General features: G+C 35.8%; 1 protein-coding gene and 1 long non-coding RNA gene across 2 annotated transcripts in view; one reads left to right on the forward strand and one right to left on the reverse strand.

The window, feature by feature from the left end:
• Positions 1–4,419, forward strand: part of LOC130455002 (uncharacterized) — a 33,338-nt gene extending 28,919 nt beyond the window's left edge. The window contains exon 3 of the long non-coding RNA XR_008912768.1: positions 4,235–4,419. This is a non-coding gene — a long non-coding RNA (uncharacterized LOC130455002). The remainder of the gene's footprint in view (positions 1–4,234) is intronic.
• LUZP2 (leucine zipper protein 2) overlaps positions 1–14,790 on the reverse strand; it is a 749,802-nt gene that overhangs the window by 260,191 nt on the left and 474,821 nt on the right. Inside the window, exon 6 of the mRNA XM_056802005.1 lies at positions 6,819–6,881. Coding sequence (XP_056657983.1) covers positions 6,819–6,881 — 63 coding nt within the window. The remainder of the gene's footprint in view (positions 1–6,818; positions 6,882–14,790) is intronic.

A 14,790-nucleotide genomic window follows, 5' to 3' on the forward strand; every position in this document is an offset into this window, starting at 1 on the left:
GTATAATGTATTTAAATAGCATCTAGCCCTAAAGCATGAAACATACGTAAGGTTAAAAACACTAATGCATTCATTGCATTTACACTGAAAAGAATTGGAAAAAACAAAAATCAATCCTGTCTCAAGCCGAATCTAGATGGAGCTAGAATATCATTTGTACTAGCCATCAATTCCTTCTTAACTACTTTTGACTACCACTTTGTAAATGTATTTTTTTTTAGCAATTGTGAGTGGGAGGCAACTTTAAACAATGACTGGTTACAGGAATTGAGGATATTTAGCCTGAAGAAAAGAAGGCATAGAGGGGCATGATCTCTGTCTTCAAATATTTGAGTATCTGTCATATGGAGGAGGAATGAGACTTGTTCTCTTTGGCCAAAGAGGTCACAACTAGGAGGAATATTTTTTTCTTCTTTAAAACATAACTCAATATGAAAATAAATGTCCCTACCATTAGAGCTGTCCAGCACTGATATGGGCTGGCTCAGGAAATATTGGATTTAGTTAACTATTTGGCAGGGATGTTATAGAGGGAGTTTGCTTCAAATATGGGTTGGATTGGCTGCCTTCTGAAATTCCCTTCACATCTTGTGCTTCTGTCACTCTTGGTTGGCAAAGAGAAGCATGGAAGAATGAAATGATTTCAAGCTGACTCTGATCTGAAGCTGTGCACCATTTGAATTCTTTGAAAGTATTCCCTGCATAGATAGTTCTGAGTTGAGTTTTTCATGCTTTCCAATGGCTGGGAAGAGCAAGGCATCTCTTGAACTGAAGGAATTCTGGTCAACAAGCATTAATTAAGTACCTCAAAGAGGCATGTCTGTGGAGGGACATGTGACTCTGGCTTAGCATGATTAATGTGACCCTGACAGGTTATTAAATCAGCCTACCAAGGAACTTGCTAGGACTGTTAGTAGTAAAGCAGTTGTCAGATCAGCATTTGAAGAGAGAATTTCTGAGATAGAAATTTGCTATATCAATATAGTCTCAGGTATGAGTGCAGATGTATGTATTTATGCACATACATATACATATATAAAACAAAACACTTTTATCTTATTTAATTTTACATAAAATGCTAGAAGGTGGTAATTATGTCTATTTTTAAAAAGGAAACTGAGATTGGAACAGGTTAAATAACTTGAAAAAGATCCCACAGCTAGGAAGAATGTAAATCAGAATTTGATCTCAAGTCTTTCTGACAATAATGTCAGATACTAGGCTGTGTACCAGAGATTAAAAGTCAAAATTTTTGCCCTTATCCTCAAATTAATCCATATTAGAAATAAAACTTGTACATAGAGATAAATATGTATTGTTTTCATGTAAGTACATATATGCATGTATATCTCTCTATACACATACATATATGCAATATACACATACATACACATAAAATATCTTTGCTGTTGTTTTTCAGTTGTATCTGATGCTTTATGAATTGGAAGACATTATGGACCATGTCAGGCCAATGCTGTTGTAGTTTTCTTGGCAAAGATCTTAGAATGGTTTTCCATTTCCTCTTCCAGCAGATTAAGGCAAACAAAGGTTATATGACTTGCCCAGTTGTATGAATAGTGTCTGTGGCTGTATTTGAACTCAGATCTTCCTAACTAAAAACTTGATATTTTATTCACTGAGTCACCTTGTTGCCATAGATAAATTAACTAATAGATAGATAGATAGATAGATAGATAGATAGATAGATAGATAGATAGATAGATAGATGGCTGGATGGCTGGATGGATGGACAACACAGATAAGTAGGTAGATAGGCAGACAGACAGACAGACAGACAGACAGACAGACAGACAGACAGACAGACAGACAGATAGATAGATAGATAGATAGATAGATAGATAGATAGATAGATGGATGGATGGATGGATGGATGGATGGATGGATGGATGGATGGACAACACAGACATGTAGATAGATAGATAAATAGATAGATAGATAGATAGATAGATAGGTAGATAGATAGATAGATAGATAGATAGATAGATAGATAGATAGATGGATAGATAGATAGATAGATAGATAGATAGATAGATAGATAGATAGATAGATAGATGATGGATGGATAGATGAATGGATGATGGCTACATAGATAGTGACATAGGTAGATAGATAGATATAATAGCACCCTTTGTGTAACACTTTAAAATTTTATTAGTTTCAAGGTTTTCAAAGGCTTTAGAAACATGATCTTATTTCATCCTCACATCAATCCTGGTAGGAATGTGTGATTATAGTGTAAAACATCTTTCCTGTATCACTTAGTCTTATTTCTCAGCAATCCTGGGAGGTAGGTACTATTATTAGGACATTTTCTAGATGAGGAGACTGGGGCAGAGATTAAATGATATAACCTAGTTTATACAGATAATAAGTATGAGAGGAGGAACTCCAGCATTGGTGATTCTAGGACCAGTCAACTATTCACTTTATGTCCCAGGAGAGAACATGAGGGAAATCAGGTTAAGCCTGAGAGAGAAAGAAGCCCTTGAGCTAAGTCTTGAAAGCTAAGAGCTTTAATTGAGGAAGGTATACATTCCAGGAAAGGGGGGCAATGTATACAAAGGCATGGAAAGGAGGGATGGATGAGGATCTCTTTGTGCCTGTAGGCCATCATGCTACAGACCAAATATGGTCTAATACTGTTCTATAAATACAGGTGTGGAGGGATTAGACCATATGTTCTTACTTCAGTTCAAGACACCTAGTTAAAAAAGTCTTTTTCGTGTAATTTTCTCAGGATCTAGCCATTTTTTCTCAAAGAGAAAAATTCAGATTTATCAACATTTTAACTTATTATTTTAACACAAGGACACGACTACCCCACACCCACCTTCACACAGAACAATAAAGAACTGTGCCTACTACAGATTCAAAAGAACACATTTCTTCAACATATATTTTAAAGCTGACAAATAATTCCAACCTTCTTTTTTCTTTTCTTTTGATTCAATGATCATAATTGTCGGGGAGCAGAAATATTGCTGTAACTAATAAAAAGATTGTGATAGGGGTGTACAACTTAACAAATTCATGAAATGACTGTAAAGCATGGATGCTGAGGGTAAATATTCATGTACCTACATCATGCCTCCCATCTGGATCAAAGGAATGTCTGTATGAGAGTCATGTCTGATCCAGGCTCCCTAGTGTGGAATCAAAACATTTATAAACTTCAAATACAATTTGACTTATTAATGGTTCAGCAATGGCTTGTAATCAAAGCACAGCTTGTTAGCTAAAAATAAATAAAAGACTAACTTGTTTATTTGACTAAGATAATTCATAAATTTGCTAATTGCTCTCTCAGCTTCAGACATTAGCTTGCATTTCTGGTGGGTGGGAAATCTGGTAGTTAAAGAGTAGCTAGGTGAGGCAGTGGAGGGAACACCAAGCTTAGAACCAAGGAAGACCTTGAATCTGGCTTCAAACACTTGTTGGCTGTGTGACCCTGAATAAGTCACTTAAGTCCTCTTTATTCCTTATCTGTAAAATGGGGATACACTGGAGAGAAAATGTCAAATTATTCCAGTATCTTTGCCAAGAAAATCCCATGGAGGGGGCAGCCAGGTAGCTCAGTGGATTGAGAACCAGTCCTAGAGATGGAAGGTCCTAGGTTCAAATCTGGCCTCAGCCACTTCCTAGCTGTGTGACCCCTGGGCAAGTCACTTGACCCCCATTGCCTAGCCCTTACCTCTCTTTAAAGAGAGGTAAGGGCTAGGCAGAAGGTAAGGGTTTAAAAAAAATCCCATGGAAGAAAGTCCAAGGAGTCTCATGGAATCAGACATGATTGAATGACAACAAAAGAATAGCTGAGTGAATAGAATGATGAACCTAGATTGAAGAAGACCTGAATACAATTCACAGATACTCACTAGCTGGATGACCCTGGGCAAGTCACTTAAGTTCTATTTGCTTGTTTCCTTATCTGCAAAATGGGGATAATAGTAGCACCTACCTCCTAGCTTGTTACATCAAATGAGATAAAAATTGTAAAGCACTTAGCATAGTGATGGTTCCCCCAGCGCTATATTAATGTATTATTATTATTATAGAAGAATTCTTAGCAAGGAATCCATGAACATTTCTTTTTCCTTTTATATATAAAATCATATATATTCCATACTGTATCCACAATTCTTCCTGGTTTCATCTTCAGGAAACAAGATGTTCTTATTGGAATAAACTCATCATTTTTAATTTCATTACCCTGCAGCCAACTCAAGCCTTGATTGAAACCACCTCCTTGGTCACCTCTTCCCTGTGATGGCGGGCTGAAGGAGTATCCAAATCCTCTTAAAGTCTTCCTTAGAAGGCAGAAGTCGGACCTCCAACTTACTTCACTTTGCATCTGTAGCTATAGCTGGTTCCATCAGTATAAAATAAAATGCTTCTCACCAAGATATCCTGCTGTACTTCCTCCCTTATCTCTCCCTTTTCAACCTCCTTTTTTTTCACCTTGTCTTTCCCAGTTAGATTGGAAGCTCCTGAAGGACAGGTTATTGTCTCCTAATTGTATCCCCAAGGCTGAGCACAGTGATTGGCTAATAGTAGGAGGTTAGTGAATGGAAATTAATATAATTTTTAGCTATATTTCAATATAACCAGATATAAATATATATAATATATTTAATAAATAATAATATTCTTAATTTAATTTAATAATATTAATAAAAATGAATGTAAGTAAATAAATAAATATAAATATATAAATAAAATATATAATAAATATAATTTATTTTATGCTGAGAAGGGGTCCATAAGGCTTCAGCAGACTGCTAAAATGTTTCATAACACACAAGAAGCCTCAGAATCTTTGGAGGGACCAGCAAGATGATCTTGTCCAACCTCTTAATTTTGCAGAGGAAAAAAAGTGATGTCTAAATAAAGAAGAAATTCTTTGTCTAAGGTCATTCGGAGAGTGGTGGGCAGCGAGGAGGCACTGTAGACAGAGCACTGTGCCTGGACTCTGAAAGATTCATCTTCCTAAATTTAAAGCTGACCTCAGCCACTTATTGAATGTGTGACATTGGGCAAGTCACTTAACTCTATTGGCTTCTGTTTACTCATCTATAAAATGAACCAGAGAAGGGAATGACAAACCAGTTCAGTATCTTTTCCAAGAAAATCCCAAATTTTTCTATAACAAAGAATGGGACACAAATAAACAACAATAGCATTCAGAGAGCATACAAAAGATCGACTAACCTCCCTATCAGCAAAAATAATAATAATAATAATAATAATAATAATAAAGCTATTAGAATAATCTAATTTGTTACTGTGAGGCTGAGCCACTCAGAACTTCTCTCAATCTGTTCCCTCTTTTATAAAATAAAAATAATAATATGTACATTATGGGTTGTTGTGAGGATGAAAGGGGATAATATGTAAATGTGCTTTTAGGAGATAATTATTTAATTATTGTCATAATCTAGACAAGAAGCTTAGCCAAATCATTCCTTCCTGGCCCTTCTTTTAATGAACCTTAAACCTCAGAAGTCTAATTAGTAACCACCACTTTCCCTTCAACTATATCATTTTGTTTGTCTGCTTGTTTACGTCAATAATGTAGGATGTCCCCAATGTCCTAAGGACTTTGGTTTATTGTGGATAGATGTATATAGTCTTTTCCCTTTAACCCTGAAGCCCCCCTTAAATGCCCACATCTTGGGGAGAACGAGTCATATACTCAGTCAGAAGATCTGAACGCTAGGCTCAGTTACTTGCTATCCAGGTGATTTTGGAGACATTAATACACCTCTCCAAGACTCACTTTTCTTACCTATAAAATGGGAATAATGCATCTTGCAGGGTCTGACCTAACACTGTTGTTGAAGGCATAAAATAAGATCTTTAAACTCTCAACTATTACAAAAATGTCAATTTAGTTAATATTTCAAAATCACTCATACATTTATTTAGTCTAATATTAAGATGCAAGACTGGGTGTCTTAAGTTCCTAAATGTGGGTCTCTTGTTTATTTAAATTTATAATTGGATCAAGGAGGCTTTTAAAAGAGAAAAACCAAGTTTTAAATGGTACTAGTATATGGCTGGGTGTTAGTATTTGACTACAAATAATTTGATTCTTGGGGTGGAGATGAGGCATAAGAAATCACACTGTTTCCACTTCAGAGCAAAACATTAATACAGAGGTAAGTAACTAGAGGGTTTTGCTTTTTAACTTTTCATCCTTCTGTCAACCAACAGTTATCAAATATTTCCTTTTCTGTAACATTCTTAACTCTTAGTTTTTGAGAACTTATGATAATATGGGAAATACCAATCAATTTTTACCATGTTAGAAATTTAAATTTATTAGTACTATTATGAAAATAGATCCTGAAAGGGTCTAAAATGGGGAGGGTCTTTTAGAACTACCCTTGTATATCATTATAAAATAGAAACTTATTTCTCAGAATGAAACAAATCCATTTGGGAGGAACTGTTCCCCATGAGGAAATGTCATTACAAGTATGAATGCCAATATTTCACCCATAGGTTTCCCATTCACCTTTGGTTTCACTGAACTTCCCCTGGGAGGAATCCAGGGATAATTTTTCAAATTGATTTTGATACCTCAGGCACTTGGAATAAAATCAGACCAACCTAGCAGGAGACACATTTAAGATTGTTGGATTGATGTGGGAAAAATCTCAGAAATCCCCATACTGTACTCAACAATAACAGGCTATTTCCACCAAACCCAATGGGGATGGAACATTGTCAGGCTGACATTTTGGCACTTGTTATTGCCCGAGTTCTCTTAAAGCTGGGAGAGTAAGGGCTCAACTCACCTCTTCAGCATGGATTCCACATAACTTGTTTCCTGACAGCAGCTTGTTTTTCAAGCTTTTATTCTGAGGAAAGAACATGGTTTTATTACTGAAAAGTGATAAAATATTAACAATTCCTCTAAATATTTCAGAAGCATCGGTTTATGTTTTGTACATGGATAAGTTCTTCAAGATGGCAGCTATGACATAAATAAATTGGAAGCCTGTGAGTTCATAATTAGAGAAGACAATCTCTTTTTCCATTGAGAACTTTGGGTGAATTATCATTATAATGTTCATTATAATGTAACATTATGGGGGCAGCTGGGTAGCTCAGTGGATTGAGAGCCAGGTCTAGAGATAGGAGGTCCTGGTTTCAAATCTGGCCTTAGACACTTCCCAGCTGTGTGACCCTGGGCAAGTCACTTCATCCCCATTGCCTAGCCCTTACCACTCTTCTGCCTTGGAACCAATATATAGTATTGATTCCAAGACAGAAGGTAAGGGTAGAAAAGAAAAGAAAAGAAAAGAAAAGAAAAGAAAAGAAAAGAAAAGAAAAGAAAAGAAAAGAAAAATTACATTATATGCTTAACACATTCAAGGCATCATATCTTAATAATTTAATCCAGCAACTTTTAAGAACCTACTATGTGCAAAGTGCTGTGCTTGGGCACTAGAGATACAAGGGCAAAATGAACAAATTCTTTCCTTCAAGTAGTTCATATTATAATGGAGGAGAGAAGATATATAAGTATAGAGGTGAGTGTAATTTAAGATAATCAATGATATGGCAATAGGTATCAAAAACAAGAGAATGAAAAGAACTGAAAATTTAAGAAAGGTGGAGGATCACCCTTCTTTCTTCAAAATTTTAATGACATTATCTGCTGAGTCAAAGGTCAGTGTCTTTTTGTCCTTGACCCCTAAGTGTCATTTAGTCTCCATCATTAACTGAACCAGAGACAGTCTTCAGTGGAGATTTCAGGTGGAAGCATTCTTCATTTCAATAAAATTCTAACCTCCTCATCCTTCTGCTCTTATTTTTCTTTATTTTTCTATTTGTGTTTACTTAGCTCCTCCACAGGCTTCCATCTTTCTAGAAAGAGTGAAGAGCTTTGCTGGTTTGATTGGATTTTGGTCAAATTTCCAATTCCCTTCAGTCAAGAGTTAACTTGGAAAACCCATTCATAATTTCATCAATATTTATGCTTTTTGAGAAAATAGCTTGGACCTGGGAAGAAGTAATTTTAAATCCAGGCAGAGTGTGTGTTTTTTTTTTTAATGGTTTACAATCCTTTCAAACCTGTCTTGACTTCCACTTGACCAATGACACAGTTGATGGTCTGCTACACTTAAATTTTGGACAATCTGAGTTCAAATACTCTTTAAGAGGATTGGTAGTTGTGGGGCTCTGAGCTAATCACTTAAGCACTATCAGCTTCATTTCCCTCCTTTATAAAGTAAGTAGGGTACTAACAGATAACTGCCAGGGTTTCTGGGAGGCTCAAATGAATTTTTGCAAACCTCAAAGCACAACATAAATGCTACCTATTTTTATACAGAGGCATCAAGAGGGAGAGTTGGCAATGAAACTAAAACTAGGATAAAGACTTGAGTTCAAGTATTATTCCTGATACATATTGACCATTTAGCCCTTTTCAAATCCCTTAACTTCTCTGTTCTCTTAGACTGATCTTTAAGAATACAAATTGCTAAATCTGGCTTCAGACACTAGCTGGCTATGCGACCAATCACTTTACCCAAACTGCCTGGCCCTTGCTGCTTCTTTGTCTTAGAATTGATACTAAAACCAAAGGTAAGGACTAAAAAAAAATAAAATGTTGCTCTGAAGGTGACAACCTATATTGGTAGAGTTGTTTGTTCATGAGGGAGTTCTCAATAACAGTAAAATCCTCCTCCTAACTTTTCCAACCTGCAAGTTTCCATTCATATTTTACCTTTTGAAAGTTTAATATTGAACCTTTTGGAGTCCCCATCCACCTATTAAATAATTTAGGGAGTAGAAGCAGTCTAAATGATGCTTAAAAAAAGGATAATTGAAAGATAGAGATGGAAAAATATACACATGTTGTCAAATGCTGCAAAGTTTCTGAAAATTCCAATCATGTAGATATATTAAGATAAACATGAATTTTAAATAGAGTTTGGAAAATTGGGGAGAAAGTATGATATTAGCAAATAGGATATGAGCATATAAGTAAACTATCACCCAGTTAGTCATTCAAGTAGGATTATTAAGCCCTGGGAAGACTAAGAAAAATAAAATATAATCCCTTCTCTCATGGCACTTTCAGTCTAATGAGGAATAGAACATGCAGACAACTGTGTACAATTAAGTTATATATGAGCCAATTGAAAGATAATCAACAGAGTCAGATAAATGGCTGAGTGGATAGAGAGATCCAGGCTTAGAGACTTAGAAATTCTAGGTTTAAATTTGGCCTCAGAGATTTCCTAGCTGTGTGACCCCATTGCCTGGTCCTTCCTCCTCTTCTTGCCTTAGAACCACTACATAGTTTTGATTCTAAGATGGAATGTAAATGGTTAAAAAAAAAAAGAAAGATAATCAAAAGAGGGAAGGAACTAGCATTAGAGTGACTTTTTTTTTTACATAGAAAATGAAACTTTAGTTGAAATTTGAAGGAAGACAGGGAAGCTGGAAGGCAAGAATGAGGAAGGAACAAATTCTAAGATTGAGAAAAACTAGTGAAAAAGCCTGCAGTCAGGAGATGGAGTGTCTTGTTCAATGAACAAAAGAAGACCAATGTCACAGGGAATTGAAGAGTACATGGGGATATAAGCCTGCAAAGGTAGGAAAGGGATAGGTTATGGAAAGCCTTGTAAGTCCGTCAAGGGATTTTTATATTTGATATTGAGGGCAATAGGAAGCCAGTGAGTTGACTGAATAGGGGTTGACAAGGTCAGGCTTGCTCCTTAAGAAGATCAATTTGAAGGCTGAGTGGAGGATGGAATGGAGTGGGGAGAGATTTGCAGCTGAGAGACCACCAAAAGGCTATTAAAATAGTCCTGTATCAGGGTTAGGGCAGTGTCAGAGGCAAGTGGGAAATTTCCAGGAAGATTTTACAAAGGTAGAAACAACAAGATTTGACAAATATTTGGATATGGGAGAAGAGAGTGAAGAATCTGGTATGACAACTGTTGTCCAGATGGAATCTGGAGTGGGAGGGAGTTCTGGACAGTTATCCTCGACAATCACAGAGCCATTAACTAGGGGAAAAAGGTTTTGGTGAAAGAAAATGAATCCAGTTTTAGACATGTTGAGTTAAATATCGTTACCAGACATCTGTTTCAAGATGCCCGATAAGCACCTGAATTTGTTTAATATTCCATTCCTAATGCCCTCTGATTGCTAATGCCCCCCCTACCTATACTACCATGTATTTAATTTCCTTTTATTTCTTTTTATTTTTTCTGTATATACTTACATATGTACTTGTCTACCACTAAATTTATAATGTAAGCCCCTTCTGAAAAGGATTTTTTTTCATTCTTTGTGTTTATTTCTCCAGAATTTAGGGCAGCATATGATTTAAAAAAAAGGGGGGCAATTCTTTTTTTTTTTAGTCACCTATAGAAACAATTTTAACAATGGTTTTCTGACATTTTGTGATCCAAATTCTCTCCCTCTTTTCTTCCTCTCCTCTATCCCCAAGACAGTGAGTCATCTGTTATAGATTTTACCAGTGTTACACAATACATATTTTCATGTTTCTCATGGCACAAAAAAAGATTCCTAATTAATGTTTGTGGATTGATGCTGAAAATTGGTGGATGGTAGATCTGTCATTTTCAACAACAACAAACTACAAAATAGTGGGACTCTGTTTATAATGTAAAACCCTTCAGCATTTGGTCCCTTCCTAAATTGCAAGTCTACCTTGTACTCCTCTCTACAAGCTAAGATTCAGTTACTACCTGTTATTCCATGATCTCTACATTCCATCTCCTGACTCTATTTTTTTCAGTACTCATGAACCCTCTCCTCATTTTCTACTCCTAGCTTGTCTAGCCTGCAAGTTTCCATTTGTATTAGACATCTGCAAAAAGTCTTTTGGAGTCCTCCATCATCAGTTCCTTTCTTTGAGATTATCTCTCATGTACATTGTATATATCACACATGCTCCCTTATTTCTATGTGATCTCACTCAGTAGAATATAAGCTTTTTGAGAACAAGGATGATGTTTTTACCCTACTTGGTATCCTAGCACTTAGCACGATATGGGAAGAATAGAAGATGCTTAATAAAATAAAAATAATAAAAATATTAAATAATAAATAATAAAATATTAATATAAAATAAAATGTGGACTTCCTTGTTGTTCCACAAACTTAGCACTTCATTTTTCAGCTCTCGGCATTTCCTATTCTGTAATGCTCTCATTCCTCTGCTAGGACTACTAACCTCCCTGCTTCCTTTTAAGTCCCAACTAAAATTTTCCTTTCCACAAGAAGGTTTCTCCAACCCCTCTTAATTCTAGTACTTTCCTTCTGTTAGTTATTTCCTATTTGTTCTTTTTTTATTGCTTGCACTGTATATATATTTGTTTTCATGTTTTATCTCTCATTAAATTGTAAGCTTTGTTCAAGGCAAGCACTGTGTTTTGTCTCTGACTCTTTTTTTGTGTCTTCAGTGATTAACACAGTACCTGGCACAGAGTAGGCAATGAATTAAATTTGTGTTAATTGTGTGGGGAAGCCGACTTTATTATTCATTAATTTTGTAAACCTAGTTTTAGGTGACTAAAAAATTGTCTCATGCAAAGCTCACAGTAAATCCCACCCAGATCTTGTTTGGAAGCCACCCAAAGCTTGTTTTTTGGATTCCTGAAATTAGATGGAATGGCTATTCTTAGCCAATGTTATACATTTCACTTTTTTAATTATTTCTTTTAAACCCTTAACTTTCATCTTGGAATCAATACTGTGTAGAAGAGTGGTAAGTACTAACTGTGTAGAAGAGTGGTAAGTACTAGGGAATGGGGATCAAGTGACTTGCCCAGGGTCACACAGCTGGGAAGTGTCTGAGGCCAGATTTTAAACTAGGACCATCCCATATCTAGGCCTGGCTCTCCATCTACTAAGCTACCCAGCTGCCCCCAAGCTATACATTTCAAACTGCCCTTTTCTGCCAGTTGCCTAACTGCTCAGCCAGCTGTTATCTCTCCTTATGATCCTGCTTTCACTCTATATAATGTAAATCTCACAGAGACTCAAGAGAGATCCATAGATTTTTCTGGCTCTTTCCTTTGCCAAATAACTTGATACAATTATTTCTAAACTCACTTCAAGTTTGGGAGTTTTTTTCACTTTTGACAATTAACTACAATTGATTGTTCAATGTGGGACTCAAGAAGTTAAGTAGTTCGGAATTGAACCCTCAGGAAGATTCCCATCATTGAAATAGCTCATTCAGGTACCTGTAGTACTTTAAAGTTTCCAAAGAACTTCACATAAACTACTTAATTTGATCCTTTCCACAACCCTGTGAAGTAGGTACTGCAAATGACATGCCCATTTTAGAGATGATAAGACTGACTTAGAAAGGCAAAAGGATTTGATTTGCACCTACTTATACAGGTCATGACAACTGAACCCAAGTCCCTTGATTTCATGTCCCTAAAAGAAGTCAGACAGGCTCTTCTCAAAGAATGTCAATAATCAGAAGTGACTACGACCCCAATGAGATAATCTATGATAAACTTCTAAATGTTAGGAAGATCCTTTCTCCCTCTTCCTTATATCCAGCCAATATTTGTCTCTATTAATTTCTAACTCTTACTTTTAGAAATAAATCAATTTTTCTCTTAAATATAATGGCCCCTCATACAGTCATAGACAGGTTTGATTTTCTCCTCTGTTTTCTCCTTTCAAGAATAAGAATCTCCAGTTACTATAACCTTTTTCTCACATAATCACAACAGTTAGCTTATGCTCAACTTTTCTCATCTTCTTAATACCCCATTCTCTAGTATAACTTGGAAAATGGAACCTCATCTTCCAGATATGTCCAACCAGGAAGAAGCCACATCACTCTCCTTCTGAAGTGTCTCCTTCATTCTCATTAGCTTTTGGGTCCATGACATTTAATGATCATTAGAATCAAGGAATAAAGAAGATACAAAATAAAGACCACATGCCTCTGGCTGATCAGCCAGCTCAAACACCCATCTTACCACCACCAATATTGGTACTGGAAGTAAAGAGGTGGGACCTTCTACATCCCCACCTAATATCCCCAGTCTACAGGAAGTACATAATGACAGGAAGTCAGTGGGCTCCTGGGAAATGTAGTGCTTTTTTAGGGTAACAGGTTTTCAATTATACAATATTCCCCTGTAAGAGTTGCTCCTGCCACTTCCCCAGTGATGAATGCTTCCTGGAAGGTGGGTCTGCCTTCATTCCCCTCCAAGAACTGCTCTTTATTTTTGGATTTCAAAAGCATGCCTTTTAAGGGCAATCTCCTTATGTCTCCCAGTCCCATTTCCCAGATTTTTAAACTCTCTTTTGATTTCTCCTGTTCATGCTGAGCCCCTTGAGTAGAGAGTATCTTTTTGATTTAATTTGTATATCTAGCACTTAGCACAGTGCTTAACATAGATTAAAGGTTAATAAGTGCTTGTTTTCTTCTTTCCTTGAAAAGGATTTGCAAGTCTCAGAATTATATATATATATATATATATATATATATATATATGTCTATCTATATAGACACAACATATATACATGTATATAACAAAAAACAAAATTTTACATATGCATATAAATGTCATGTATATAAATTACATAGCAGGAGTATCCTGATTATCATTTTTTTATATTAAGAAGAAAATATACAGAGAATGAAGCTTGAACTCCCCCTTCATTTTGTTTTTCCTGTCGCAATTTTTCTCTGGCCCTATTATTACAGAGTCCAGTCACTTGCAGATAATAAACTGAACTAGAAAATCCTTAAAAAGTGAAGTTTTTCCAAGAGACAATTTCCAAACACTATATAGAACGTGAGCGGGTGTAAATTGAACCTGACGACAATGGGCCAGATTTCATTACACCTCTCTTTGTTTCACATCAGTTACGTTACACCGAACAACTATTACTCTCAGAGTATTGTATGAATTATCCCACAAAGTGAGAATGTCAGGACATCAGTCCACAGGTTGGATGACCAAAGACAATTTTTCATTTCTTTTCCAAGCCTAGAAGACAACACTATCATTTCCACTTTTGGGGGTAATACCCTGGCATCCCACAAACAAGAAAATCCTCTAATTTTTTTGGTCCTCTCTTCATACAGGAAAAGTTTGAATTTTTTATTTTTCTTTAATGAGGTGTTTGTAGTATTTTATTATAAATTTTGTGTTAAGTATGCATTTCTGAGTTTCTAAACTTTTTCTGTGTTATCTGATGGCCTTTGCATGTTGTCAGTGGCCTCTGCCAAATTTCCCCAAAGTCTGTGATTTCATATTGAAATCACGATGGGGAAAATTCCTATGTGAAGGGATAACTGTTCTCAGGTATTCTAAGTGGCAAATATATTGAAAGGTATTGACTATTTAGAATGGAAATTTAGAAATCTGAATAATAGTCCCAACTTTGCCACAAAGAATCAATTGTTCAGTCCATGCATGTGGTGATTGATGGAAAGGTTGACTATTTGTATCCATAAGAGAAGATCCTGCCTCCCCCACCCCCCCACCATAGGGGAAAAAATATAAGATCTAGAAATATGAAGTTGTCAAAAAGTTAAAACAAAATCCTTATTTGAATTCAAATAATCTTATTTTGAATCTTGACTTTGATATTAACTGCTTATATGTTCTTAGACAAATCACTTTAATGTCCCCATATTATGGGGAGCTTGAGGTGAACCCTTGAGGTTTGGGATGGGTACCTTTTGCAAGAATGCAAGATTCCAAAACTTAGCTTAGAAATAAAAAGAGAAATTTATTAATT

The sequence above is a fragment of the Monodelphis domestica genome, chromosome 6 (assembly GCF_027887165.1).
Source record: "Monodelphis domestica isolate mMonDom1 chromosome 6, mMonDom1.pri, whole genome shotgun sequence".
In the NCBI taxonomy this organism is placed as follows: domain Eukaryota; kingdom Metazoa; phylum Chordata; class Mammalia; order Didelphimorphia; family Didelphidae; genus Monodelphis; species Monodelphis domestica.